General features: G+C 37.2%; 3 protein-coding genes across 3 annotated transcripts; 1 reads left to right on the top strand and 2 right to left on the bottom strand.

The window, feature by feature from the left end:
- Positions 1-2,342: 2,342 nt before the first annotated feature.
- Positions 2,343-5,566, top strand: LOC123895975 (protein MAIN-LIKE 1-like). The gene is made up of 4 exons (XM_045946438.1): positions 2,343-2,495; positions 2,714-3,294; positions 4,384-4,486; positions 4,652-5,566. Exons 1-4 carry the CDS (start codon positions 2,343-2,345, stop codon positions 5,564-5,566), a joined length of 1,752 nt encoding a protein of 583 aa, XP_045802394.1.
- Positions 5,567-5,639: 73 nt separating this feature from the next.
- LOC123894548 lies at positions 5,640-6,809 on the bottom strand. The gene is made up of 2 exons (XM_045944565.1): positions 6,486-6,809; positions 5,640-6,384 (listed from the first exon to the last, which is right to left on the bottom strand). The coding sequence occupies exons 1-2, from the start codon at positions 6,781-6,783 to the stop codon at positions 5,684-5,686; spliced, it is 999 nt and encodes a 332-aa protein (XP_045800521.1). The 5' UTR covers positions 6,784-6,809; the 3' UTR covers positions 5,640-5,683.
- Positions 6,810-6,815: 6 nt separating this feature from the next.
- Positions 6,816-7,714, bottom strand: LOC123895974. Its single transcript, XM_045946437.1, has 4 exons — positions 7,648-7,714; positions 7,253-7,556; positions 6,879-7,168; positions 6,816-6,835 (listed from the first exon to the last, which is right to left on the bottom strand). Exons 1-4 carry the CDS (start codon positions 7,712-7,714, stop codon positions 6,816-6,818), a joined length of 681 nt encoding a protein of 226 aa, XP_045802393.1.
- Between the last annotated feature and the right edge of the window lie 16,955 nt (positions 7,715-24,669).

Raw genomic sequence — 24,669 nt, 5'->3', positions numbered from 1 at the left:
TTTACTAATGTATAAAGATAAATATTAGCATATGAGATCTTGTTAGATTTGTCTCGATGAGTATTATCAAAATATCAATTTTTTCATAATTTTTAATAATACACAACTAAAAATATTGATGATCAAAATTATGTATCAGCAAGTGTGCAATAGTAAAATGTGACGATTATTTTGGGATGGAGGGAGTTCTATTATGGCAGGAGTCATTACTTCTTAGCTAGTTCATCCCCTCTAGCCTATTTATATCTCATGACAACTAGGTTGAACAACTTTCACGAGTCATACCCAAAACTTGTGGCTAATGTGTTTTCTATATAAAAATAAATAAATTTTAAAATTAATACGATCATCTTTATAACTACTCATCTTTATTAAAAATAAATAATTTTTTTTTGTTTTCTGAATTGGCAAAATTTATTGAGCTAATTCCATAACAAGAAGTACAAGAGAAGCAATGGAAGAGGTAACCGGAAAATAAAAGCTCCCAAAGGAAATCCTAACAAAACTTGTTTAGAATTAAAAATTGACTTGGTTAGATCTTGATTTTCTTTTTTCTCTTTATTTTTTTGTAAACTCTTTTTGTTAAGCATATCTTGGCTTAACTCCCCTTTTAATATACATATATTTATTTGACTTGTTATAAAAGGATATTTTAAATTCGTCAAAAAAAAAGGATATTTTAAAAATATTTAAAATTTTATTGATTTAGTAATCATATTAATTTTTATGGTTGCAATAATAACTTAATTAATATTGGTTCAGTTAAAATAATAGAAAATAAATATGTAAATTGTATTTTTTTTTATTTTTACAATGAGCTGAGAATCTAACACAGTACCTATAGTGTACTACATAAACCCCTCACCATTAGATCAAACCTAGTGGCTTATATGTAAATTGTATTGAATCAAGATTAATTATTTTACTATTTTAACCATAAAATAAAATAAAATAAAAGTCATAAGTGTTTTGTTAAGTATTTTAGTGGTTAGAATTTCACCGTGAATAAGTGGGAGTACCAGGGTTCAAACCTAGTCCTACCAACTAAACTATACTCATAGTGAATAAAAAGTCATAAATTTTTATTTCTAAAGAAATGTATCGACGGATAAATTTTTAAATAAAACAAATGAATACCAACAAATTATAAAACAAATATCTACAAAGTTTTTTTTTTAAATTAAAATATCTTCAAATTTATAATTGTCTATTTAAGCCACTTATTTAGTTGAGCAGCATCCAAATTATACCACACTGTTTTAGTCTACTAAAAAATATATAGTATTATATAGAAAAGATCAATTCAAATTTTTAAACGAGTTTTAATTTTTTTTTTTCAAACAGCTTAATACTAGGAATTTTATTTTAAAGTTGAATAAGTGAAATGTTCAGATTTCAAACTCTGACTCCTATATATAATAATACAATATTACTATCAACTGAGTTAAGATCACAAGTGTTTTAAGTATTTTTTAAAATTAATTTGTGCAATGGTGCGCGGTATATAATTTGGTTTGGCATATATAAATAAATTGGATTGATCTATCATACTGTAGTATGTTTATGTACTAGACAGTACCAAATTAACTTCAATCATCTAGAATATTTGAAGTCCGGAAACAAGTCCTTTTGTGGTTGGGTTTTGATTACAACCAACAAGAGGGGATGAAAACATTTCATGAGGTTTGGATCATTAGTTTTTTTTTTTTTTTTTTATAAGCGGTTTGGATCATTAGTTCAAGCGAAGAAGAGAGTGAAAACTAGACATTTGATTTGGGAAAATTTTTTTTCCTACCCCAACAATCTTCACTTTACCCCAACAATCCTATTTGAAATGACAAATATACCCTCATATATAATGTAAAACTGAAAAAAAAAAAATCATTATTTACCCTAGTCAAAAAAGTGTTCCGGTGTGAGTTTGGCGAATTTGAGAGAGTAAGTGCAATTTTACATACCGGTACACTTTTTCGAAGTGTGCCGGTTTGATTTCTTTACCGGTACACTCGAAAAAAAGTGTACCGGTATGAATATTCATACCTTCACTTTTTTTCAAGTGTACCGGTATGAATATGCATACCGGTACACTTTTTTTCAAGTGTACCGGTATGCATATTCATACCGGTACACTTGAAAAAAAGTGTACCGGTATGCATTCGACGTCTGAGTTTCATATTACATACCGGTACACTTTTAAAAAAGTGTACCGGTTCACAGTGATTTTTTTTTTTTTTAATTTTTTTTTTCCAGTGGTGCGTACAAGAGAAGGAGACGGTAGAATTAGGCATAACAGAGGACGCGGAGAGTCTCGGCCACATCAGGAGGAGCCGGAAGACGATGAGATGCCGCCAGTGCATCAGGAGCAGGTTAAGGAGCAGGTTGAGGAGCAGGCTGAGCAGCAGGCTGTGCAGCAGGCTTGGCCTGGAGGGCCGATCGATACGAGTCTTTTGACTCGATACGAGCATCATGTTGCTCGTCATGTATGGTTTGGTCAGGTACTACTTTGTTTTTTTTGTTATTATTTGTTAAGTTATATTGATCATTTTTTTTAATTTGTATTGTTTATACTCTCGTTACAACTGTTAAATCCTTATTTTACATACAAATTTAGTGTTAAAATATTATTATAGTTCATTTTCAATGTCTTATGATATGCATCCAATTATCCGGTCTAATTTATTATTCACAATGTTTTTTTATTAAATATATGTAGGAACGTGTCGAAGGTGACAAAATTGAGCTACGAATAGTATCTTTAGGAAGAAAGTTAGCTGACAGGATTCCTGATCACCATCCTGAAGTTATTCAAGGGTGGTTGAATATTTCGGGGTTGTGCTGGCTTGAGCGGACTAGCTTGAAACTTACCGATCCGCAGCTTATATCCGCATTTGTTGAGAGGTGGCACCCTGAGACATCGTCATTTCACATGCCGTTCGGCGAGATGACTATTACTTTGGACGATGTGGCATGTCTTCTGCATCTACCTGTTAGGGGTCAGTTTTATACTCATGTATCAGTTTCTCAAGAACAAGCTGCGGAACTTGCAGTTGAGTTGTTAGGAGAGGAGTATGAATTTGCATTGCGAGAGACTGTAGCGCAGAGGGGTGGTTATTTTTCACAGCAGTGGCTATATGAGAGTTATAATAGGAATGCCAATTTCTACGGGAAATATGACTGCGCAGCTAGGGCATGGATGTTGATGTTGGTGGGATCTACCATTCTGGCCGATAAGAGTTATACACGTGTGGATGCCAAATGGCTACTTCTGTTTAGTGATTTGTCTGCAGTCCATACATATGTTGGAACAAAATTGATTTAAAAATGTTTGCCCCTAAATCTATAAAGGTTTTGATGATAACAAAGTATTAATAAACAATTGGAAGGACTAAAAATTTAATTTAAGTGTGCAGGACTTAGAGTTAAATTAAGCTCAGAGGATGTGAATTCAGAAGTTCATAAGCGCTCAGAAGATGTTGAACTTCAGAAGTTACAACCTTCAGATGATGAAGTCTTCAGAACTTCTTGAGTGACTAAAGCTTCATCAACCTCTGAAGATCTTTTTGAAAGCTGTGAAGATTCTCTTTGCAAGTCAACTCTTCTACCAATGAAGAAAAGGACCTTTCAAGCCTGATTAGTTCAGCTACTCTCGTTTTGTCTGTCCTCACTTGAGAACGTGGGTCTTCAGACTTGTTAGCTGAATAAGGAAAGTCTACTCTGCAGTAGTCAAAGTATCTGAAACTCTTACTCAGTTTAGATACAAACAAACTGCATCAAGACAGACTGCTTGAAGACAAAAGATTATCAACTCCAACGGTTCTTTTTGCAACGACTCTTTTCTGGTGGTATATATACTAGAAGGATCAGTTGCATTAAATATAACAATTATTAAGGATTGAACGTGCGCTGAACAAACTCTGAATTTTGTGTATACAAGCTCTGAACCTCTTATCAAGTGTTTTTGCACTTTAGTCAAATACTCTGTACTCTTTGTATTTGCTCTCTTTAGGTTCTTCTAAGAGCATCTGTATACTTTCATATACTTTACTATTACTTGAGGAAACTTAAGCTTGTGTGCTTAAGTGTGAAGTCTTAAGCTTGTGTGCTTGAGCATTGTTGTGAAGTCTCTTGCTTGTGTGCTTGAGCAGGTGTAATCTTGTGTGATTATAGTGAAATCCCTTGGAAGTGCAAGGGGACTGGACTACTCTCGTTTTGTGAGAGGAACCAGTATAAATTGCTTGTGTGATCTCTCTCTCTCTCTCTCTTAACTTGTTGTATTGTGTTATTTATCCGCTGCTGTTGTAGTTAAGTTAAGAACTTGAAAAAGTTTTAAACTTGACCAAAACACAATTCAACCCCCCCTTCTTGTGTTTTCACACCTTCAACATATTCGTGGGCCAGTATTGCATTAGTTTGTTTATACGATAACTTGAACGATGCATCCATGTTTTCTACGAGGGCCCTTGCAGGGTATGCGACACTTCTTCAGGTATGCGACACTCACTACAAAGACATAATTTAAATATTGCGTAATTAAATTTTTTTTCTCTTTGCTGTGCAATTAAATTTTGTTTTTATCTTTGTTGCGTAATTTAATTTTCTTTTCTCTTTGTTGCGTTGTTAACAATTTTCTTTTTTTTCTTTTTTGTAACAGTGTTGGATCCACGAGTATTTTCCTACCCTTGGTAGGCGGGCTCAGTCGGATCTTAATTGTGATAATCCTGGATTTCCTCGAGCTATGCGGTGGATGTATAAGCAAGGGAAGACCAAGCTCCCCGATTATCGGCCTATATTGGATGCACTGACCCCTGATGACGTGATATGGCGTCCGTTTGAGACTCACAGAGGTAGCATTCCTTTTGATCTGATTACTCTGTATAGTGGTCATCTGCGTGGATCCACGGTAGTTCCTTACTTGCCCGAGAGGTGTATTAGGCAATTTGGATTTGTACAGTATATACCACCACCACCACCTCTAGCTCCTGCCTACTCTGATATTGATAGCGACTGGATTGGTTATCACGCGTCCGTTGATCGGATCCTTCAGCCGACACGTCCAGTGACATATGCTAGTGAGACTGTACCTGATTACATGTCCTGGTACTATAGGGTATCACATCCTAGACTGTGTCGCCCTGTTGATGGACCACATGGAGCACCACCAGTTCCGCACTATGCACCTGCACCTGCACCAGATGCCCCAGTAGATGATGCACCAGCAGATGATGCACCACAAGAAACTGCACTACAGCGTGAGCGGAGATGGAGAGGTATGGCTCGAGGCGCGCTTGAGACAATTCTTACGAGGATAGACGCTGATAGGGATGATGAGGATTTTGAGGAGCTTTTTTTTTGCACTAGATGTATGTCGTGGTGCATACCCATGACTAGTTTTTTATTGTTATGTTTTTTTGAACACTGGTTTATGTACTTTTATTTTTGGATTGTGTATTTTGTTGAACTATTTTTACTATATCGTGTACTTTATTTAGATTATGAACTTTATCGATCAAATGTTTTTTATACTTCAATACATTATTTTTTGACACAAATAACGTTGCTAAAGTAGGCACTGCATTTTATTGACATAAAATATTTTTTAACACAATAAACGTTACTAATGAATTTAGATATTTGATAAAACATAAGTAATATAAATATTCGACATAAAATAAACAATTAAAAATTATTCAACAGACATAACACCACTAAGAGGTTTCACCGGAGGATTTAGAAGGTTCCAATATTGTAGGCGTCCGTTTAAGTTTGACATCCAAGACCTTGCTTCATGTGAACAAAATTTCTTCCAATCAGCTGTAACTTCGGGCAACGGAAACCCCTTTGACATGTTTACCGGAACCCAATGATTTCCATTGACAAAACCAATACAAAAAAACCTTGCTGAAGAGGAATATGAAGTCATCATAGGAAAGAAAGTCTTACTAGGTTTACCCAACGTGACGAGAACGACATTATACCTATTTGCTACCAAGTAACCCATAGCAGGTATGGTGAACCATCTAGTTGCTACCAACGAATCTCTCACAACCTGCAAATCTTGTCTGAATAATTTCTCATACAAATTGTTATTATTTCTAAGCTCTTCATCTAACTCCCGGCGGACGATGGACCAACCTTCCTCTGTGTAACCAAGTAAAGATGCAACAGCTCTAAAACCACAATTTCCATCTTCAAGCACATCAGCAATGTCAACAATATGTGGATGCATATGATCAGGAAATTGCCCCAAATATTTCTGAGATGTCAGTTTTTTAGACATCTGAGATAGTTGTTTCTGAGATGGTTGAGATTGTTGCTTCTGAGAGGGTTGAGATAGTTCCTTCTGAGATGACTGTGATTGTTGTGTACACAACCTCTTCGATGTACCTAGATTTATGTAAAAACAAAAAAAGTTGAATATATAATAATAGAATATAGACATAAAAATATAAGCAATAACTATATTATCAAAAAAATAAATTAGTCACCTTGTGAATCACCATATTCTCTTTCAACGTGTTCAAAGTATGATGGATCACGATACACATCATAACCTTTTGGTGCTTTGCCTTTATATTTGTTCTTCACTCCTCCTCTGGTTTTTATTTTTTCAGGTGGTGGACACAATGAACTTGAGGCTGGATAAGCAAGTTCAAACACTTTACTCTTCAACGCTCTTTTACCAACAATATCAAGTGACCGAAATCGAGTCCATATGGCCTCCATTGCATTACTCATGTCCAACTCATATCCATCCTCTGTGTCATCCTCCAATGGTTCTTCCATAGTTAATTTCTTCCAGTGACCGTGAACTGAATTTAACGGTATCGGTACACCGCTGGTTGTATATCCACTCAATTCACAAGCACAAGGCAACTCACATGTTGACCTAAGTTTGCAACCACACAAGTTTTTATTTGTTCCAACAATGCCAATTCTCTCCATCTCATCAGAAATTAGTGTCATAGCGGCCCTGGAGACAAAGTTTCTCAAATATTGAAAAAATGGACTGCTATGTGTCTTTTCTGTATAGTAAAAACTTTTTTGAAAAGACTTCTTTATTTTGTCAACTTCTAGTCTTATGTTGTCATTCATGCCTTCCAAACACTTGCATAAGTCTCCTTTGCTGTGTTCCAACATTTTCTTCAGTCTCCAATGTGCAGACTCAACTCTAAATATCAAATTGCAAACAATAGTCAATTAAACGCCAAAAAAAGAAAAATATAATTTCAATTTTAAAATAAAAAAATTATACCTATTAGTCGTTGTGTTTCCTAAATGCATCACTCGATTGGTCCATGCTTCAACAAATTGTTCTTTGTGAGGGGCCAACCAGGTGTTATTGACATATTCGACAAAATTGCTTGAATTAACACATGCTTGCTGAAACGCATTCAACCGTTGCTGATACTCCACCTCATCCGGACTTTCAACAACATCTCTCCACAAATTTTTCACCTTCTGTTTCATATCCTTAGGTATTTGCACGGTGCATCTCGCATTCACATTTTTGATTATGTGCCACGTACAAAGCATATTAGTAGTATGTGGAAATATATCTTTAATTGCATTCATCAAAACAAACTCCCTATCAGTCAAAATTACTCTAGGAAAAATATCTTTGCTTTGTAATCAATTGCTTCAGCTTACCTAACGCCCAATGATAATTGTCCGTCTTCTCAGATTCCATGTAAGCAAATCCAACAGCAAATGTCATGTTAGTTGACGTTATGCCAGTAATTTCAAGTAGTGGCTGTCTATATTTATTAGTTTTGTATGTGCAGTGTTGGAACAAAATTGATTTAAAAAATGTTTGCCCCTAAATCTATAAAGGTTTTGATGATAACAAAGTATTAATAAACAATTGGAAGGACTAAAAATTTATTTTAAGTGCGCAGATATAAGCATCAGATAAGCTCTGAGTGAAGCTCAGAGGATGTGAATTCAGAAGTTCACAAGCGCTCAGAAGATGTTGGACTTCAGAAGTTACAACCTTCAGATGATGAAGTCTTCAGAACTTCTTGAGTGACTAAAGCTTCATCAACATCTGAAGATCTTTTTGAAAGCTGTAAAGATTCCCTTTGCAAGTCAACTCTTCTACCAATGAAGAAAAGGACCTTTCAAGCCTGATCAGTCAGCTACTCTCGTTTTGTCTGTCCTCACTTGAGAACGTGGGTCTTCAGACTTGTTAGCTGAATAAGGAAAGTCTACTCTGCAGTAGTCAAAGTATCTGAAACCCTTACTCAATTTAGATACAAACAAACTGCATCAAGACAGACTGCTTGAAGACAAAAGATTATCAACTCCAACGGCTCTTTTTGCAACGACTCTTTTCTGGTGGTATATATACTAGAAGGATCAGCTGCATTAAAGATAACAATTATTAAGGATTGAACGTGCGCTGAACAAACTCTGAATTCTGTTTATACAAGCTCTGAACCTCTTATCAAGTGTTTTTGCACTTTAGTCAAATACTCTGTACTCTTTGTATTTGCTATCTTTAGGTTCTTCTAAGAGCATTTGTATATCTTCATATACTTTTCTATTACTTGAGGAAACTTAAGCTTGTGTGCTTAAGTGTGAAGTCTTAAGCTTGTGTGCTTGAGCATTATTGAGAAGTCTCTTGCTTGTGTGCTTGAGCAGGTGTAATCTTGTGTGATTATAGTGAAATCCCTTGGAAGTGCAAGGGGACTGGACTACTCTCGTTTTGTGAGAGGAACCAGTATAAATTGCCTGTGTGATCTCTCTCTCTCTCTTAACTTGTTTTATTGTGTTATTTATCCGCTGCTGTTGTAGTTAAGTTAAGAACTTGAAAAAGTTTTAAACTTGACTAAAACACAATTCAACCCCCCCTTCTTGTGTTTTCACACCTTCAATTGGTATCAGAGCTTGGTCTGTTACTTTCACTTAACAGTGAGACAGTAAAGATCTTGTGAGAACACTATGTCTGGAGGAGACGATAGTAGTACTAGAATAACCGGTGAAGCCGGTGAGGCCAGTGGTGCTGGTGGTGGTCCTAGAAATGCTTTTGGTTTTGACTACTTAAGTAATGAATCACATGAACATAGTGGCAATAGAAAAGCCCCTATATTCAATGGTGATGCATCTTTATTTGAGTGGTGGAAGGAAAGACTGTATAGCAATATTACTACTATTGATCATGAGTTGTGGGATTTGGTTGAGCTGGGAGTAACTTTTGAAAACTTAAATGAACATGGAAGATTGTCCATTGAGCATAGAAAGTTACTCACACCAGCTAACTTAAAAACCTACACTAAGCATCATAGAGTAAAGGACATTGTTGTTGGTGCTATTAGACATGAGGATTATGTCAGAATAGAGAATAAGTCTACTGCTAAATCTATCTTTGACTCTATGTGTGCTACCTATGATGGTAATGAAAAGGTTCAAGAGGCTAAGGCTAGTCTCTTGATAAGGCAATATGAACTATTCACTATGCAACAAGATGAAAACATTGAGACTATGTTTACAAGGTTTCAAATCCTTGTATCTGGTCTTAAAGCTCTTAAGAGAAGTTATTCCACCTATGACCATGTTCAGAAGATTCTGAGAAGTCTTCCTATTGCTTGGAGACCTAAGGTCACTGCAATAGAGGAAGCTCAAAATCTCAAGACTCTGAGTCTTGAGGCTCTGATAAGCAATCTCAGAAGCCATGAGATGGTTCTGAATGCTGATTCAGAAGCTAAGAAGAAGTCCAAGTCTGTGGCTTTACAGTCAACTAGGACTCCTTCTAAAGCTCTTAAGACTCAGCTTCTTGACATTGAAGAGGAATCTTCTGCAGATGGTCAAGAGGAGGAAATGGGTGAAGATGAGTTTGCTTTATTCACCAAGTTTCAGCAATGGAACAGATTTAACAAAAGAAATTTCAGAGGTAACAGCTCCAGAAATTTTGTCAGCAAAAAGGATGATCAGAAGAACTGCTTCAACTGTAAGAAGCCAGGACACTTTGTTGGGTTTTTGTATATTGGCTACATTTTGCAAAAACATATTTTAGCCAAGTGTTGAGACAAGTGTGCTGACCCCAAGTGTTGTGACAAATGTTGTGACACTTTGGAACAACACCTGACTCTGTTCCTGCGCGCGCCAGCTAAGATGTTATTATTTTCTACTCAATCTTTTGAAGATCTGTTTGAAGAATTGTTTCAAGGTTTCTTACAGAAGAAGGCGCACGTGTTTAATGTGTTTCATGAGGCAGCTAAACCCTAGTTTTATTTTCCAAAAGAATTATATTTTTGGAAAATATATTTTTGCGGTTTCAAAAATATAACTATTGTTTTCAAAAATATATCACTGCTGCCGTAATTCTAGAAGCCCTAATTTTGTCTTGAAGCCCAAGTCGTTCTACTACTATAAATACGAAGGCAAGCATATGGTTTCAAGCATCTAAAATCGTGTTTTACAAAGCGTGTGTTTTTTAGGATTTTAGAGTGTTAATTGTGAGCCTTTCTTGTGTCTCATTGATCAGTGCATTTTAATGCACATTCTTCTACTATTGTACTAGTGTATTCCTATGGTTTAATTTACTATTTTCACTATTTTAAGGTGTTTTTATATTTAAGTTTATTTCTAACTCTATTTTATTTTCGCACTTAATTTATGAATAAATAGCACTTTGACACCCTTCCGGTCCGCAGGTCATAACTGGAGTTACAAATATCGGATTAAGGCGCGGGAAGATGCGTTGGAAAGCTGAGATCAAGAGCTACGACTTTCATGTTGAGGCCAAAACCCAGTTCGGAGCGCAAGTGTGTCAAATAATTGCGTTTATGTTCCAGACGAATTTAATTCAGCACAACTTTATATTTTTCGGCCCAATTGTTTTAAGGCCCGTTCCATGTATTATTTAAACCGAAAAAAAGGCAGCTAGGGTGATTCATTCACTGTTCACGAAATATTCAAACCCTAGAGCAGCCGTCATCTTCCATGGAGAACTAAACTTCTATTGATCCATTGGTGTAAGGAACTTTGTTCTCGAATCTTGAGGTTCGGTTTTAATAGCAAATCGTTATGTTTATGCTTATCATATATCAATTTTCTTGTCTCTCTTTTGTGTATGAGTTGATGCAATTGATGCTTAATTATTTTGTTTCACGTTCATAACATTGAGACTATTCAAATTAATTCACGCTTGTTCAAATTAATCTGAATAGGAAATTGTTATATTATTTTCGCTTGCAAAATAGGGCTGCCGAATTATTGTTATGATTTTTAACTGTGTTATTGGTGACGCTTGATCATCGTCATAGTTAGTCGAACACGCTGGTGCTTAATCAACGAATTCGTTATAAAACTGATTTTCGCTTGTTAAATTAGTTCTATAATCAGCCGAAGCATAAACTGTATGAATATTCATATAAGAACCTATGATAGATGATAAACAAAGTTGCCTAAAACCAATGGATTGATTACTTTTATATTAATTCCACAAACAAAAAAACCCCAAATTGCAACCTTTAAATTCATTCTAATATTGTTAAACCGATCGTGAGTCCTTGCGAAACGACCAAGGTCACTACCTTGTACTACTTATTTTAAAATTATTTTGATCACGAAACGACCGTGATCACTCATTGATGCAAGCTTAGGACCTGAGTGTTATTGAGTTGTAAGTGTGAACTTCTCCTAAGCTTTGAAGTACGGAGATTGTTCTATTGTGTTGTGTGGTTTACTCGCAAGCTTTTAAGCAAGAGTGAATCCTAGTTTTTAGGAGTGTGTCTCCACCTGTTGTAATTGTGGAATTGAATAGCAGCGCTGTCTGTGTTGCTAAGGTGGGAATTGGGACGGGGTCTCATATCTAGGAGTTCCTAGGTAGAAGTGTCATTGGGTAGTGATTAAGTGAGAAGTTGTAAACGGGTGAGTTTAGCTTCGAAGTAATACTGCTGATAGTGGACTTCATTCCTGGATTGGTATCCCCCAGAGTAGGCTTTAGGCTGAACTGGGTTAACAACTCTCGTGTGTTATTTACTTTACTGTTTGTATTGTTTTATGTTATTTACTCTGTTTATAGACAAGTGTTGGCGCACTAGTAACAACATCTGTCTACAACAGACAAGTGTTGCTACACCTTGAGCAACACCTGTCCACTGTGGGCCAGGAATTTCAATTGGTATCAGAGCAGGCACCCTGTTCTGAATTTTAGGGTGAGCTCCAGGGAAACTTTTTCTGGCAAGGATGGACAAAGAAGGAGGTTTTGTTACCAGACCACCTCTTCTGGTTGGTGCTTCAAACTATGACTATTGGAAGTCCCGCATGATGGCCTTTCTAAAACAAATTGATAGCAAGACTTGGAAGGCAGTTCTGAGAGGGTGGACTCCACCTGTGAAGATGGACAAAGATGGCAAACCAACTCTTGAGTTGAAATCTGCTGAAGAATGGTCCAAAGAAGAGGATGAGCTTGCTCTTGCAAACTCAAAAGCATTATATGCACTATATAATGGTGTTGACAAACACATATTCAGACTCATCAAAAAGTGTGTTTGTGCTAAGGAAGCTTGGACAATTCTTGAGACTGTTCATGAAGGTACCTCTAAAGTGAAGTTGTCTAAGCTACAACTCCTAACAACTAAGTTTGAGAATCTTAGAATGAATGATGATGAAACCATTCAGGATTTTCACATGACCATACTTGACTTTGACAATCAATTTGATGCCTTGGGTGAAAAGATACCTGAAGAAAAGCTGGTAAGAAAAATGCTCAGGTCTCTACCTAAGAAGTTTGACATGAAAGTCACAGCTATAGAAGAAGCAAAGGATATCACAGATATGAAGCTAGATGAACTGGTTGGTTCACTACAAACCTATGAGGTAGCTGCAAATGAAAAGATGGATAAGAAAAACAAAAGTATTGCCTTTGTTTCAAATGCTGAGGAAGAAGATCAACTGAGTGACACAGAGTCTGAACAAAGCATCTCTGATGCAATGGTTCTTTTGGGAAAACAATTTAATAAAGTACTGAAGAGAATGGACAAACGCCCTAAGACAGGTGCAGCTGACATTGGGCGCAACACTTACAGGAACTTCAGAAAACCTGTAACAGATGAAAAATCAGCTCCAAATAAAGGTGTTCAATGCCATGAATGTGAGGGGTTTGGTCACATTAGAAGTGAATGTGGTACCTTTCTAAAGAAACAAAAGAAGGGGTTAACTGTAACTTGGTCAGATGAAGATTCTGAAGGAGAAACTGATACTGCAAAGGCTATACATGTATTGACAAGTGTTTGCACATCTGACACTGAATCATGTGAAGAAGAACTGACCTTTGATGAACTGGCTGAATCATATAAAAAGCTGTGTCTGAAGAGTGCAGAAGTCTGCAGAGTCTCTGAAGAACAAAAAGAAACAATCACTAAGTTGCAAACTGAGAGAGCTGCTAATATGTCAAGAATCTCTGAATTTAGTACTAAATGGGAAGATAGTTTAAAGATCATTGAGGAACAGAAGGCAACTATCATCAACTTAGAAGCTGACAAGATCAAACAACTGACTGAAATAGCCCATCTAAATGAAGAGGTAACTGAATTAAACTCTCATCTTGAGAATTTAAAGAAGCATGTTCTTAGGCTATTCAAAGGAAGTGATCTAGATGAAATCCTGGAAACTCTGCCTGTTCCTAGCAAATCCAAAACTGGTATTGGGTATGAATACAAAAATGTTAATAGGATTATGGATTACAACAAAGAGGGGAAATATATGCCTGAGATAAGTAAACAACCACCTCCAAAAATGCATGACAGGATGTCGCCACACCTGTCTCCCAGACAGCAGAGACAAGTGTTGCCACATGTGGCACCACATCAGCAAAGATGGCAGAGACCTAGGTTTATACCTAGACCAAGAAGCAGGTACCATTCATGGAGATGTCATCACTGTGGAAGAAAGGGGCACATAAGGCCTTACTGCTACAAACTATATGGATATCCAAGTGAAATTCCACAAGAATCTGATCAATCCATCACTAAAACAAAGATGGAATGGAAGCAAAAAGATGATACAACAAATACCAAGGAGTATACAGCTGAAAGCAGTGGGAAAAGTTTGATTGCTCATACATCTCTCAGAGCATCATCAAAAGAAGATTGGTACTTTGATAGTGGTTGTTCCAGACACATGACTGGTGTTGAAAAGTATTTGAAAGAGGTAAAATCCTATGCCACAAGCTTTGTGACATTTGGAGATGGAGCAAAGGGGGAAATCAAAGGTATTGGAAGACTGATTGACCATGGTCTACCAAAACTTGAAAATGTTCTCCTTGTAAAAGGACTAACTGCCAATCTAATTAGTATAAGCCAACTATGTGATCAAGGCATGAGAGTCAACTTTACAAAAAATGAATGTCTAGTCAGCAATAATGAAGGAAACATCCTTATGAAGGGTGTTAGATCAAAAGATAATTGCTACTTGTGGACCCCCCTTGAAAAAGGTAATGTATCTACATGTCTCTTAACTAAAAATGAAGAGGTTAAGCTGTGGCATCAAAAATTAGGACACCTTAACCTGAAGAGCATGAAGAGAGTCATATCAGAAGAAGCTGTCAGAGGACTACCAATCTTACAGATACAGGAAGGCAATATCTGTGGTGAATGTCAGATTGGGAAGCAAACCAAAGTGTCGCACCAAAAGTTGCAACACTTGTCCACCTCTAGAGTTCTTGAGTTACTACATATGGATCTGATGGGTCCCATACAAGTTGAGAGTCTTGGAGGTAAGAAATATGTTCTTGTTATTGTTGATGACTTCTCTAGGTATACTTGGGTGAATTTCATTAGGGAAAAATCTGAGACTTTTGAAGAATTCAAAAATCTTTGTGTACAACTTCAAAAAGAGAAAGACTGTGGTATTGTAAGAATCAGAAGTGACCATGGTAAGGAATTTGAAAACTCTAAATTTGCTGATTTTTGTGCTACTGAAGGAATAATTCATGAATTCTCTTCACCAATTACACCTCAACAAAATGGTGTGGTTGAAAGAAAGAATAGAACCTTACAGGAATCTGCAAGAGTAATGTTGCATGCCAAAAATGTTCCTTACAAGTTCTGGGCTGAAGCCATGAATACAGCATGTTACATTCACAATAGAGTAACATTAAGGAAAGGTACTGCTACAACATTGTATGAACTATGGAAGAATAGGAAGCCTACTGTGAAGTACTTCCATGTGTTTGGGTCAAAATGTTATATTTTAGCAGATAGAGAACCTAGGAGAAAATTGGATCCCAAAAGTGATGAGGGGATATTTTTAGGTTACTCAACCAACAGCAGAGCGTACAGGGTTTTTAACTCCAGAACAAGAACTATGATGGAATCAATTAATGTTGTTGTTGATGACAGTGATACAACAAGTGCAGATCCAGCTGAAGAGACAGATGTCATAACACCTGTCCCAACACCTGATGATGATCAAACTGAACCTGAACCTGATCAACACTCTGAGTCTACTACAGAGGTTCCTAGACCAAACAAGGGACCATCTACTAGAACACAGAAGAATCATCCTCTGGAACTTGTCATTGGAAATCCAAATCAAGGAATTGCAACAAGAAGATCAAAAGAAGCAATCTCAAATTCATGTTTCATATCAAAGATTGAACCAAAGAATGTTAAAGAAGCTTTGACTGATGAATACTGGATCAATGCTATGCAGGAAGAACTAACTCAGTTCAAAAGAAGTGAGGTATGGGATCTAGTACCTAGACCAGATGGTATAAATGTTATTGGTACAAAGTGGGTGTACAAAAACAAAACTGATGAAAATGGTGATATTACTAGAAATAAAGCCAGACTTGTAGCACAAGGATACACCCAGATAGAAGGAGTAGATTTTGATGAAACTTTTGCTCCAGTTGCTCGCTTGGAGTCCATAAGATTACTCTTGGCTGTGGCATGCATCTTAAAATTCAAGCTATATCAAATGGATGTAAAAAGTGCATTCCTAAATGGCTATCTAAATGAAGAGGTATATGTTGAGCAACCAAAAGGGTTTGTAGATCCAAGCTTTCCTAACCATGTTTACAAACTAAAGAAAGCACCCTATGGTTTGAAACAAGCCCCTAGAGCATGGTATGAAAGATTGACTGAATTCCTCGTCAGCCATGGATACAAGAAGGGTGGTAATGATAAAACCCTGTTTGTTAGAGAAGAGAAAGGGAAGCTAATGATAGCTCAGATATATGTGGATGATATTGTATTTGGTGGAATGTCGCGACAAATGGTGGAACATTTTGTGCATCAAATGCAATCTGAATTTGAAATGAGTCTTGTAGGTGAGCTAACTTATTCTTTAGGTCTTCAGGTCAAACAAATGGAAGACACCATATTTATCTCTCAAGAAAAATATGCAAGAAATATTGTGAAGAAATTTGGAATGGAGGGTGGTAGTCACAAAAGGACACCTGCACCTACACACTTGAAGCTTACCAAAGATGAGAAAGGGGTTAATGTGGATCAAAGTCTCTATAGAAGTATGATTGGGAGCTTACTATATCTCACAGCTAGCAGGCCTGATATCATGTTTGCAGTTGGAGTTTGTGCTAGATATCAATCTGAACCCAAGATGAGTCATCTGACTCAAGTAAAGAGGATCTTCAAATATGTCAATGGCACATGTGGCTATGGAATTCTATACTCTCATGGTAATGATTCCACCTTAATTGGATATTGTGATGCAGATTGGGCTGGAAGTGCTGATGATAGAAAGAGCACCTCTGGTGCATGTTTCTTCTTGGGAAACAATCTAGTATCTTGGTTTAGTAAGAAGCAAAATAATGTGTCTCTATCAACAGCTGAGGCAGAATATATAGCAGCTGGGAGTAGTTGCTCTCAATTGTTATGGATGAGACAAATGTTGAAAGAGTATAGTGTGGAGCAAGATGTCATGACACTTTACTGTGACAATCTGAGTGCTATAAACATTTCTAAAAATCCTATTCAACATAGTAGGACTAAGCACATTGATATACGTCATCATTTTATAAGGGAGCTTGTAGAAGAAAAAATTGTTACACTTGAGCACATTGCATCGGAAGAACAATTAGCAGACATTTTTACTAAAGCGTTGGATGCAAGTCAATTTGAAAATTTAAGAGGCAAACTTGGAATTTGCCTTTTTGAAGACAAATAGCAGTTACAGCATGCAATGCGTGTAACTACCTCTCGTCACTTTAAGTTACACGCTAATCAAGGAAGTTCTCATTCAACTTCCCACAACCTCCATCAACCACAATCATTACTTATCATCTATTCTCTCTCTCACGCTCAAAAACTCTCTATCTTCCTCATCAACATTTCTCTGACTTCTCCTCTTCTCAGAAAACTTCAATTCCAAATCATGTCTAACTCCGCCAAATCTTCACCAACAAAGACAGATGCTACTCCATCACTACAAAAGGTGGTAATCGATGCTGTTCCTCTCACCACCATACCTTCCATAAGTCCAACTATGAGGAGAAAATCAGTTGCGAAGAAGGAAAAATCATCACGAACAAGCCCAAATCCTTCATCTCCCTCCTCTTCAATTAAGAAAACGAAGAAGAAGAGCAAGAAATCGCGAACTGAATCGAGAAGGGCCTATACAATGTCTGAACTGTATAATGATCCACTGCCATCGAGTGATGCTCCTACACCTGTCATTAATCCTGCAGAAGAGAATGTTGACACATCTGGTAAGACTTCTGTTAATTTAGGTCTTAATGTTGAAAATCCTACTGAAACCCTAGGTTTAAAGGACCCTGCTATGTCTGAAAAATTGGGGAAAACTGTTCCTAACCCCCCTACTGTTGTTGATACTAATATTGGTGCTTCCACTGAGACCAATGAGGCTGTTGCTGATGAGTCTCTCAAGAAAACTGCTCCTGAGACTCATGTTGCGCCGAATGTTGCAACACATGGCGCTGCGTCAAATGTGGTGCCAGATGTTACCACATCTTTGGCACAAGAAAACCTTGTGGACTATTCTGAGTCTGATGAGAGTCCCCCACCTAAGGCTACTGATAAAGAAACTGTTCCTGATAAAGCTGTGAATGATAATCCAGAGGTTATACTTGTTAATGAAACTACTACCAGTGATAAGGCTGTCCCTACAAACTCTGAGGCTAGTGTGGCTAGGAGGACTAGAAGTAGGGTTAATAAAGGTGTAGAGACTGCTAGTACACCTGTCCAAACAACCAAACCCTCTAAGGCTGGAAAGGGTACTGGTAAAAAGCCTGTGTATGGACCTCCAAAACCTGTCAGTAAAGTGGTCCCTAGGTCAGAGACCAAGAAAAGAAAAGCTCCACCAACTAGTGATTCTGATTTTGAACCTGAGACAGATGTTGCTGCATCTGGCAGCACATCTAGGAAGAGTATAGGAAGGAAGAAGATCCCTCAAACAGTTCCCTATGCTCCTTTAGACAATATATCATTTCATCTGGAAAATGGTTCTGCAAGATGGAAATTTGTGTATCACAGGAGGCTGACTCTAGAAAGAAATTTGAAAGATGATATTCTTGAATGCCCTCTTGTTGTTGAAGCTCTTGAGTATGCAGGTTTGATGAAAACAGTGGTTGGTCTGGACAAGTGCTATGACAGGCTTGTCAAGGAATTTTTGATTAATGTGGCTGCAAACTGTAATGACCCAGCAAGTCCTGAATACAGGCAAGTGTTTGTACGTGGAAAGTGTGTAAGTTTCTCACCAATTGTGATTAATCAATATCTGCAAAGAAGTTCTGATGAAGTGGCTCCTCTAAAAGCCACAGATAATGAGGTCTGCAAAGTCCTCACTGGAGGAAGAATTAAAGCATGGCCAAGCAAGGCTAAGTTGTCTGCAACTTCCCTCTCTCCATTTTATGCTGTTTTAAATAGGATTGCTGCCCATAATTGGGTACCTACAACTCACTCAGGAGATGTGGCAAGAGGATTGGGTAGGTTCATCTATGCTGTGGGTACCAAGGCCAATTTTGACTATGGAGCTTATTTCTTTCAAGAAACTTTAAGTCATGCTCTGACATATGCTGTTGAAAAGCCAGTTGCTCTCCCCACTCTGCTATGCAATATCATTCTTGAGCAACACCCAGATATACTAAGGAGTACTGATGTTCCTTGTAAAAGGAAAGGGGTGTTGGTGATTGAACAGAGGCTGCTGGATGGGACAAATGTTGCAGCAGGTGTTGGCACATCTGTCCAGGGTGGTGTACTTTCAAGGAAACAGATGATTGCTGATCTTACTGAAACTAGCAAAGCTCTTGAGGCCAGGAAGCTGAAAATAGACCGTGTAATTGAGGCACTCAAGGCTGAGGAAGCTGCTGAGATGGCTGAGGGTGAGCCAAATGGACAAGAAGGAGAAGAGGCTAGTGAGTCTGAGGATGGTTCTGAGGATGTGATGGAGGACTCTGATGAAAGTTCTTCACTCTGATTTCTGATGTTTCCTTATATTTGTTTCTGATGTACTTTTGGTGTTTCTTTTGTTATTCCTTTATGGGCTAGGCCCTGAATTTCTAGCACCTGTGTGTGCTCTATGGTCTGTAATAACTGCACACTGATATTCTCTATGCTCTGGTACACTATGATTTCCTATTCCTGATGTTTGTCTAAATTGTGGCTAAAAAGGGGGAGTAGTGTGTGTGTGTGACAAGTGTGTGGTCAGATGTTCTCACATCTGGATCTGGTGACTGTGCTTGCATGAAATTGTTTCGTATGCTCGTATTGAGGGGGAGTGTGAGTAATATGCATGTACTGAGGGGGAGTAGTGATTATTCTTTCTTTATCTGGTGTTTGTATGCATAAATTCAGGGGGAGTGTGAGTGATATTATCTCTTGATCGCCTGAATACGTTTGATGACAAATGTTGTGCCAAGTGTTATGGCACCTGACTATTGAGTCCACTATCCACTATGACTGAGAATTTATTTTTCTCAGATGTTTATGGGAATTTATTTTTCCCTGTTGTTCTTATGATGAATGGATGCGCGTTAAACTATTAGGAGTTTATCTCTCCTACTTAGCATCTACTATGGGAGTTTATTTCTCCCTTGTGTTGTTCCATGAGGCTAGTTGTTTTATTCCGCTGTTGCATTGCCTCTGATACTACTTATTTCTTCTGGAAGTAGTTTTTATTATGTGTTACTTTCTTTCCTAGTTGTGTGATCATGTTGACTCGAAGGAAAGGTAATACTGTATCTCTCTATATACTGGTCTAATATTGTTTTAGCCAAAATTTGCCAAAGGGGGAGATTGTTGGGTTTTTGTATATTGGCTACATTTTGCAAAAACATATTTTAGCCAAGTGTTGAGACAAGTGTGCTGACCCCAAGTGTTGTGACAAATGTTGTGACACTTTGGAACAACACCTGACTCTGTTCCTGCGCGCTCCAGCTAAGATGTTATTATTTTCTACTCAATCTTTTGAAGATCTGTTTGAAGAATTGTTTCAAGGTTTCTTACAGAAGAAGGCGCACGTGTTTAATGTGTTTCATGAGGCAGCTAAACCCTAGTTTTATTTTCCAAAAGAATTATATTTTTGGAAAATATATTTTTGCGGTTTCAAAAATATAACTATTGTTTTCAAAAATATATCACTGCTGCCGTAATTCTAGAAGCCCTAATTTTGTCTTGAAGCCCAAGTCGTTCTACTACTATAAATACGAAGGCAAGCATATGGTTTCAAGCATCTAAAATCGTGTTTTACAAAGCGTGTGTTTTTTAGGATTTTAGAGTGTTAATTGTGAGCCTTTCTTGTGTCTCATTGATGCAAGCTTAGGACCTGAGTGTTATTGAGTTGTAAGTGTGAACTTCTCCTAAGCTTTGAAGTACGGAGATTGTTCTATTGTGTTGTGTGGTTTACTCGCAAGCTTTTAAGCAAGAGTGAATCCTAGTTTTTAGGAGTGTGTCTCCACCTGTTGTAATTGTGGAATTGAATAGCAGCGCTGTCTGTGTTGCTAAGGTGGGAATTGGGACGGGGTCTCATATCTAGGAGTTCCTAGGTAGAAGTGTCATTGGGTAGTGATTAAGTGAGAAGTTGTAAACGGGTGAGTTTAGCTTCGAAGTAATACTGCTGATAGTGGACTTCATTCCTGGATTGGTATCCCCCAGAGTAGGCTTTAGGCTGAACTGGGTTAACAACTCTCGTGTGTTATTTACTTTACTGTTTGTATTGTTTTATGTTATTTACTCTGTTTATAGACAAGTGTTGGCGCACTAGTAACAACATCTGTCTACAACAGACAAGTGTTGCTACACCTTGAGCAACACCTGTCCACTGTGGGCCAGGAATTTCACACTTTATTGCTGATTGTCCAGAAATGTCTGCTAAAGACAAAAGCAAAAGATACAGCTCAAAGAAGCAACAATTTAAGAGCAAATTGAAAAAGAGTCTGATGGCTACTTTTGAAGAGCTATCATCTGAGGAAGAAGTTGAGGAAGAAGAAGAGGCAAATCTAGCCCTGATGGCTTCAGCTGACTCAGATGCAGACTCAGAGGATGAATCAGAATCAGAATCAGATTCAGAAGTAACAGATGAGGTATTTTCTGACTGTTCTAAATCTCAACTTATAACTGCACTTAACAAGGTCATTGAGAAACATCTCAGAGTATTAAGTAAACAAAAAGTTTTTCAAGAAAAACTTAACACTCTGACTGAACAAGCAGAACGTTTTCAAGGTCTATATCAAGAAACTCTGAATAGAGTAAATGACTTTGAAAAGGGTTGTGCTGTTTGTCACAAACCTATTGATGAGCAGGAAATAGCTCTTCAACAGTTTGTGCATCTCAACCTTGGGAAGAGCAAAGCTGCTAATAGAATTTATAATGTTTTGAGACATAGAGGAGAAGGACTTGGCTATGAATATGGTAGAACATATTCAAAGCTAAAGACCTTTGCCAAAAAGGTTGGAAAATCTTGGGTTTATTATGTTGTTCCACAAAGTGAAGAGGGAAAGAATCCTGGTATTGTTGAAAATGACAATGATGATCTGAGTGATTTAGAAGCTGACAGCTCAGAGGAACCCAGTTCCTCAGGATCTGGAGAAAGAAGTTCAGAAGATAGAAGTTGTTCAGAACCTGAGAACATCAGTTCAGAAGTTCTGAAAGCTTCAACATCTGAGACTTCAAATTCTGGATCCAAAGGAACTTCAGTACCTGAAGCTAGTAAATCTAAAAGATCAGAAGTTTTTAAAAGAAAAAATTCTAAATCTCAGATGAAGTACAGGACTCAGATTATTTATGATTCTAGAGTCAGTAGATATAATCAATCAGAACATGGGATTGGTGATAAATACAAACCCTGGAATCATAAACAATCCAAATCCTGGAATAATAACAGATTTCAAAAGAAAAGGTTTCAAAAAGGTCATTATTCCAAACCAAGATCTTTCTCTAACACTAGACAACATAGTAAGCATTTATGGACTAACAAGCGTGGACCCAGAAGATGGGTACCAAAAGCTGAAATAATGTATCATTCAGATTTACCAACTAGGAAAGGATATGTCCTACCTAGAGTATGGAAACAAGTTCTATGCAAAGGAAGAAGGGCTTATGTCCTAGACAAATGGCTGACAAGTTCTCAAGTTAACAATCAGAACTTGATAAATGAAGAGGAAGAATACTGAGATGACTTTATCATTAACCTTGATGAAGAGTTCTATCGCAATGATTAAAGTTGTTTCTCATACAGCCTGCCACTCAAAGAAGTATCATGAAACACTCATGGTATCTGGATAGTGGATGTTCAAGGCATATGACTGGTGACAAACAACTATTTTCTAAGCTGACTATGAAAGAAGGAGGATCTGTTGGCTTTGGAGGCAATCAAAAAGGAAAGATAATAGGTACAGGTACAGTAGGTAATTCTTCCCTATCTATTAATGATGTTTGGTTAGTAGATGGACTCAAACATAACTTATTGAGCATAAGTCAATTTTGCGACAATGGTTATGTAGTTGTCTTTAATAAGGAATCATGTACTGTATCTAAACAATCTGATAACTCCATTATATTCAAAGGTCTGAGAAAGAACAATGTTTATAAAATTAATCTTTCTGATTTGAATGAACAAAAAGTGTTGTGTCTTTTGACCTTGAGTGAAGAAAAATGGATCTGGCATAAGAGGTTAGGCCATGCTAACTGGAGGTTAATCTCTAAGCTTAGTAAGCTTGACCTTGTCAGAGGTTTACCAAAAATCAAATATCACTCAAACACACTTTGTGGTTCTTGTCAAAAAGGAAAAATTACAAAATCATCTTTTAAACCTAAAAATATTGTTTCTACTTCAAGACCATTGGAACTTCTTCACATTGATCTTTTTGGGCCAGTTCACACTGCCTCTATCAATGGAAAGAAGTATGGATTAGTAATTGTTGATGATTACAGTAGATGGACTTGGGTAAAATTCTTAAGAACAAAAGATGAAGCTTATGATGAGTTTAGCATCTTCTGCAAACAAATTCAAAATGAAAAAGGCTACACTATTTTAAAAGTTAGAAGTGATCATGGTGGAGAATTTGAAAATGAACCTTTTGAAAACTTTTGTGAAAAATATGGCATCTTGCATGAATTCTCTTCTCCTAGAACTCCTCAACAAAATGGGGTTGTAGAAAGGAAGAATAGAACTCTGCAAGAAATGGCCAGAACCATGATGCATGAAACTAATGTAGCAAAATTTTTATGGGCAGAAGCTGTAAACACAGCATGTTATGTTCAAAATAGAATCTATATCAGATCTAAATTGAACAAAACTGCTTATGAATTGTTCAAAGGAAGAAAGCCTGACATTTCTTATTTTCATCAGTTTGGATGTACATGTTATATCTTAAACAACAAAGTTCATCTAAAGAAATTTGATGCTAGAGGTTATAAGGGTATCTTTATAGGATACTCTGAACGCTCAAAAGCATACAGACTGTATATTTCTGAAACACACACTGTGGAAGAAACTATGCATGTCAAATTTGATGACAAAGAGCCTGACCAAGTGTCAGAGCTTGTGGAAGGTTTGTCTAGATTTCAGGTATCAGAGGATCAATATTCAGATATTCCAAACTACTCAGAACATCCATTCTCTGAAGAACCTCTGAACATAACAGTTCCTACAGACTCTGAACAACAAAGAACTGAAGCAACTGCTGAACCTGATGTTGATGAGTCTGAAGATGATGAGCCCCCAAGAAATACCTTCAAATACAAATCATCACATCCAGAGGAACTGATATTAGGCAACAAGGATAGTCCAAGGAAGACAAGATCTCAACTGAGAAATGAGGAATCTTTAGTTGGTCTTATCTCAATGATGGAACCTTCAAAGATTGATGAAGCTCTGAAAGATGATGCTTGGATTGTAGCAATGCAAGAAGAGCTGAATCAATTTCAAAGGAATGATGTATGGACTCTAGTGCCCAAACCTTCACACAAGAACATTATTGGAACAAAATGGGTATTCAGAAACAAGCTGAATGAACAAGGTGAAGTGGTAAGAAACAAGGCTAGATTGGTTGCACAAGGTTATAGTCAACAAGAGGGGATTGACTATACTGAAACCTTTGCACCAGTTGCTAGACTTGAAGCAATCAGGTTACTTCTATCTTATGCTGTTAATCATGGAATAACTTTGTATCAAATGGATGTTAAGAGTGCCTTCTTAAATGGTTTTATTTCTGAAGAAGTGTATGTTAAGCAACCTCCTGGTTTT

This window comes from Trifolium pratense, linkage group LG7 (assembly GCF_020283565.1).
Source record: "Trifolium pratense cultivar HEN17-A07 linkage group LG7, ARS_RC_1.1, whole genome shotgun sequence".
Classification (NCBI taxonomy): domain Eukaryota; kingdom Viridiplantae; phylum Streptophyta; class Magnoliopsida; order Fabales; family Fabaceae; genus Trifolium; species Trifolium pratense.
This window is presented reverse-complemented; position numbering and strand designations above follow the sequence as displayed.